This window comes from Mus musculus, chromosome 13, assembly GCF_000001635.26.
Source record: "Mus musculus strain C57BL/6J chromosome 13, GRCm38.p6 C57BL/6J".
Taxonomy (NCBI): Eukaryota; Metazoa; Chordata; class Mammalia; order Rodentia; family Muridae; genus Mus; species Mus musculus.
Genome location: NC_000079.6, coordinates 47,011,974 through 47,017,409, shown reverse-complemented (window position 1 = coordinate 47,017,409; position 5,436 = coordinate 47,011,974). Strand labels below are relative to the sequence as shown.

At 47.9% G+C, this 5,436-nt stretch overlaps 1 protein-coding gene across 1 annotated transcript; it reads left to right on the top strand.

Moving 5' to 3' along the window:
- The first annotated feature begins 2,559 nt into the window (after positions 1-2,559).
- Positions 2,560-4,853, top strand: Nhlrc1 (NHL repeat containing 1). The gene has a single exon (NM_175340.4). It carries the CDS (start codon positions 2,631-2,633, stop codon positions 3,834-3,836), a length of 1,206 nt encoding a protein of 401 aa, NP_780549.1. The 5' UTR covers positions 2,560-2,630; the 3' UTR covers positions 3,837-4,853.
- Positions 4,854-5,436: the final 583 nt, after the last annotated feature.

Genomic DNA, 5,436 nt, shown 5'->3' with positions numbered 1-5,436 from the left:
AGTCAGCAATGAATCGGGGTCTTTGAATAGTTTGGGTGCAATGCTGGAGCGGAGACGAGTTAGATACAAGTAAGGGATCCATCAGGGTCAGTCTGGGAAATACCTTTAAAAGATGACACCTCCTAGGACGGCTCTGCCTTTGTCATGATCTGTGTGGGAGCCACCAGCCCCACTTGTGGAAGTTAGCTTATCTGAATTAGATAGATGCACACTGAAGGTAAAACACACCAGACTTTACTCACTATACAAAATGAGTGTTAAAATGTCTCCATTCATGTTTTCAGGTGATTACAATGTCCAAAGGATGGATTGGACACAAAGAATTCAACTAAATTTTGTTTTTCTTTTCAACTTTTTAAAAGTGGGGATACAAGGGAATTATTTTAAAATGTGGGTTTCCTTACATTTCTGTTGCACAAGACTGGTTCTAAAAATAGTCCAGTTTTGTATCCAGACTGTGTTTCCCGAGTTAAAAACTGTTTCTGAGGGGCTGGAAAGAAGGCTTAACGTGAGAGCACTTGCTGCTCTTGCAGAAGACTTGGGTTTGAGTCTCAGGATCCATATTGTGGCTCACAGCCATCTGTAACTCCAGTTTCCTGGAACCGACAGCCCCGCTCCGACCTCCTATGACACCAGGCATACTGTAGAGAAAACACTTATACACAAAAAGTAAAATAAATCTATTTTCTTATTATTTCTGAGGGGCTGGAGAGGTTGCTCAATAGTTACATAACGCTGGCTGCCCAGTCTGGAGAATCCACATTAGGAACCCTCCCACATTCAGTGGCTCACACCTGCCTATAATTCTAGCTCTCGGGTATCTAACATCCTCTTCTGGCCTCCAGAGGTTCACACAGACGTCCACACAGACACACAGACAGCCTCGTGCACACACACTAATAAAAAACAGTTTTTTTAAATTACTAATAAAAAAACTTTCTATGAGATATTATTTTAGTTGGTGTCTTATTTAGAATGGAAATGCATTTTGAAATCATAGTATCAGCTTGGTTATTCTGGTCTAACATTCAATCTCTGAGATATGTAGTAGTTGATTAAAAAAGAAAAAAAAAAACTGCTTGTTTTCCTTGGCCTTCCAAAGAATTTCTCTCTCGAAGAGTGTTAACACAGGCTTGAGTCCTCCAGTTTCTTGGAAGTCTATGGAACAAGAGGGTAACCAATCATGATCACAGCCTTTTTGTGAATAAGAATGTTCTAATACATGGTTTTGGCCAGCACCTTGTTCATGTAAGACAGTTAACTCCGAAAATGAGAGCTTTGAATACCCCCAATGGATTTCGGAAGATTATACTGACCATAAGATTAGGATACTTCCACGATCATCTTTATTGTCAATCATTTCTCCAGTTTTGAAATATTTCCTATACTTATTTATTTGCAGGTGTATATGTTTATGTGAATGTATCTCACACGTTTGCAAATGCATGGAGACCAGAAGGGGACTCTGGATTCCCTGGAGCTGGGGTTACAGATGGTGCGGAGAACTGAACTCATGTCCTCCAGAAGGGCAGCAAGCACTCTTTACCACTGAGCCATCGCTTCAGCCCCTTTACTTTCAATCTTTCTCGGGATGGAAGGCATTGCAGGGAGGAACCGCTGGCTCGAACTTACCTGTACGTTATAATCCCCTTCACAGTGCCCCTCAGCCCACACTGGTGCAGTTAAGCCTTTGCCAAGGAGACTCAAACATTTGTCATACAAAACCATATCTGATGATCAGTGAGATGCCGTGTAGTCAAACTGCCTGCCTTCCAATCACGGCCTCCATGAGGCTTAAATAAAAGTGAATGAAAACCACTTAAAAGAAGGCAGGCACGAGCGAATTCTATAACTGCTACTAACTAACAAGTTTTGTTGTTGTTGTTTTGTTTGTTTTTGAGACGGGGTCTCCCTTTGTGCCTCTAACTGGCCTGGAACTCACTATGTAGACCACCATGCGAGAAAGCTAACAGCTTTCAAAATATCCCTTCCACACAAACCCACTTCACAAGTATTCTTTTGTTTGTTTTGGTTTGGGGGTTTGTTTTTTTAGGCACTGTAGCCTAGGCTGGCCTCCAACTAACCACCAACAGCTGTTCTCCTGTTTCTGCCGCCTGAGTCCCGGCATCACAACTATCACACCCAATTCTTTGACGTCTACGTAGCTACCTTCTCACAAGAAGGAAAAAACACAGCAGAGAGGAATGCACATCTGCCCCTTGAAGTTATCTTCTTTCTTGTGTCTCTGTCTTCAGAATCTTACTATACAGAGACTAGGAGCCATGTCTTGTTCCTGTCTAGCCCTGGTACCCACCTCCCAGCGAAGCTGACTGGCAGTCCGTTTGGGCACCATCCCTGAGAGACTAGCTGTCACTTACAGGAGGACACGGAGAGACCCACTCATCACACCCCGCCCCCACACCCGCTGACATGTCTCAATCTTTAATCCTGGAATCTTCCACCCGTGACGTGATTATCCCAGGTCTGCGCACGGCGCATGCGGACGACTGCGTCGTGCGTCCGCCAGGGGGTGGCAGTGTGCGCCCTGCGTCAGAGCGCATGCCCCGCTCCGTGACCGTGACCGTGGCCGTGACTGAGGGCTGCGCGGAGGCAGCGGAGCAGCGGGAGCAATGGGGGAGGAGGCGACGGCGGTGGCAGCGGCTGGGGTGCGGCCCGAGCTGGTGCGGGAGGCGGAGGTCAGCCTGCTGGAGTGCAAGGTGTGCTTCGAGAGGTTCGGCCACTGGCAGCAGCGGCGCCCGCGCAACCTGCCCTGCGGCCACGTGGTCTGCTTGGCCTGTGTCGCCGCTCTCGCGCACCCGCGGACGCTGGGCCTCGAGTGTCCCTTCTGCCGGCGGGCCTGCCGAGCCTGTGACACCAGCGATTGCCTGCCGGTGCTGCACCTCCTGGAGCTCCTGGGCTCCACCCTCCACGCGTCCCCGGCTGCCCTCAGCGCCGCCCCCTTCGCGCCGGGGACTCTCACCTGCTACCACGCCTTCGGCGGGTGGGGGACCCTAGTGAACCCCACAGGGCTTGCACTGTGCCCCAAGACCGGACGGGTAGTGGTCGTGCACGACGGGAAGAGACGGGTCAAGATCTTTGACTCCGGAGGAGGAGGTGCACACCAGTTTGGAGAAAAGGGGGACGCAGCGCACGACGTGAAGTACCCACTGGATGTCGCCGTCACCAACGACTGCCATGTGGTTGTCACCGACGCTGGCGACTGCTCCCTCAAAGTGTTTGATTTCTTTGGCCAGATCAAGCTGGTTGTGGGAAAGCAGTTTTCCCTGCCTTGGGGTGTGGAGATCACCCCTCACAATGGGGTCCTGGTGACTGATGCAGAGGCAGGGACTTTGCACCTGCTGGAAGCGGATTTCCCTGAAGGGGTCCTTCGGAGGATTGAGAGGTTGCAAGCTCACCTATGCAGTCCCCGTGGGTTGGCAGTGTCATGGCTCACGGGGGCCATCGCGGTCCTAGAGCATCCTTGTGCCTTTGGGAGGACTGGCTGTAACAACACAAGGGTGAAGGTGTTCAACTCCACTATGCAGCTGATTGGCCAGGTGGATAGCTTCGGGCTGAACCTCCTCTTCCCCTCCAAAGTAACTGCCTCTGCTGTGACCTTCGATCACCAAGGAAACGTGATTGTTGCTGACACCTCTGGTCCAGCCATCGTCTGCTTGGGGAAACCCGAAGAATTCCCAGCCCTGAAGCCTATAATCACTCACGGCCTCTCCCGTCCTGTGGCACTGGCCTTCACCAAGGAGAATTCTCTTCTTGTGCTGGATACTGCATCCCATTCTATAAAAGTCTTTAAAGTGATGGAGGGCAACGGAGGGTGATGGGGATCCTGAAGCCAGGAGTCAGAAATCTTGGTGTCATTGGGAGTGAATTGGTCTCACCCATCCATCCAGACAGAAGTAATGGTAACTGAATGGCAAAAGCAGTTACTAAGGCAGTTTTAAAAGACTAATAATTAAATTTGTCATTCGGTGAATGCCTGTTCCCGTGTTAAGAAATTTGCAGATCTTAGCCTGTTTGCTTCTTAACACACAGCGATGTTAATTCCTATTATCCGTCCACTTGGGAGATGAGAAGACAGACCCAGAGCATTCAGTATGGTTTCTTTAGAGTTGTATTCACTGGGACAGTTGAATTCAGTTCTGGCTCCAAACCACTTGCTCTTAGATATGATGTTAGATGTCGTCAACAACAACAAAAACTGTGAGCTGTGTCTTATGTATGTATGTTCTCCTTACAAGTGGGTAACTGGTAAAGTGCACAAAGACAAGAAAGGGGTCTTCATGGGGATTTTAGGAGAAAAGGGAAGTTGTCCATCACCTTCAGCTGTGAGCTCCCCCAAAGGTAGAGTAGATAGCTTATTACCAGTTCCAAGATTTGAACAAGAAACAAAGTTGAGCTCTTTCCTTATAAGGCAAAGGCTGCCAGGATGATAGTGTGTGCCAGAACTCCAAATCCTGAGAAGTGGAGGCAGGAAGTTCAATGCAATCTGCAGCTTAGCTACCTAGTAATTTTGAGGCTAAGCTGGACTAGTGTGTTCTCTCTCTCTCCCTCTCTTTCTCTCCCTCTCTCCCCCTCTTTCTTCTTCCTCTATGGGCACTGGGAACTATCCCGCAGTGATAATTTGAGAAAAATCTGCAGAGCCACTGCCTGCTAGCGTCATGGGCATATGAGACTCGTGTTAATTAGATCTTGCCCCAGCACATTGATGGCAGAAGTGATTTTGTTTGGTGTGGTAAATCTCTGACGCCTGAAGCACTTTGTGATGGAGGCTTTTCTCTGTGTAATTTGAAATGTGATTCAAACACTGTACTTAATAAACAGTCTTCGTCCTTTTAGAGTGCTGGAAACGTGTCTTGAATGGAAGCACAGCCTTGACAATGTAAGGGCTCCTCAGTGCTGTAATTGAGGGGAGGAGTGGAGAATATTTGGGGTGAAATGCTGATCCTCTCTATTTTTTTTTAAGCAAGCACAAAAATCTTTGAGTTCAGGGATGTTGGAATTATACCAAATAACTTACACCTCTGGGGCAGCATGAAAATGTTTTCTGGGGATGCTTTTGAGAGGTGAGAGTTTGCTTTAGATAAGAACTAATGTTGTGTCAACAAAATGATATCCTTTTATACAAAGAGGCTGTTTGGGGACAAGGTCTTGTACATCTTGGACCGACCTTGAACATGCTCTGAAGCTAAGCCTGACCTTCACTTCTGATCCTCCTGCATCCATCTCCCAAGTGCAGAATTAAAGTCAAGTACCACAACACCAAGGGTTCTGTGGTGCTGGAGGTAGGTAGAACCCAGGGCGTCATACATGCTAAGTAAGTGTTCTACCAACTGAGTTACAGCTAGCTCTACAAAGATTTATTTTATTTTTTATTTATTTATTTATTTATAGACAGGGTTTCTCTGTGTAGCCCTGGCT

Bases quoted from the DNA above. Each gene is read 5' to 3' on its own strand.
- Nhlrc1 (NM_175340.4), top strand. From the start codon at position 2,631: ATGGGGGAGGAGGCGACGGCGGTGGCAGCGGCTGGGGTGCGGCCCGAG.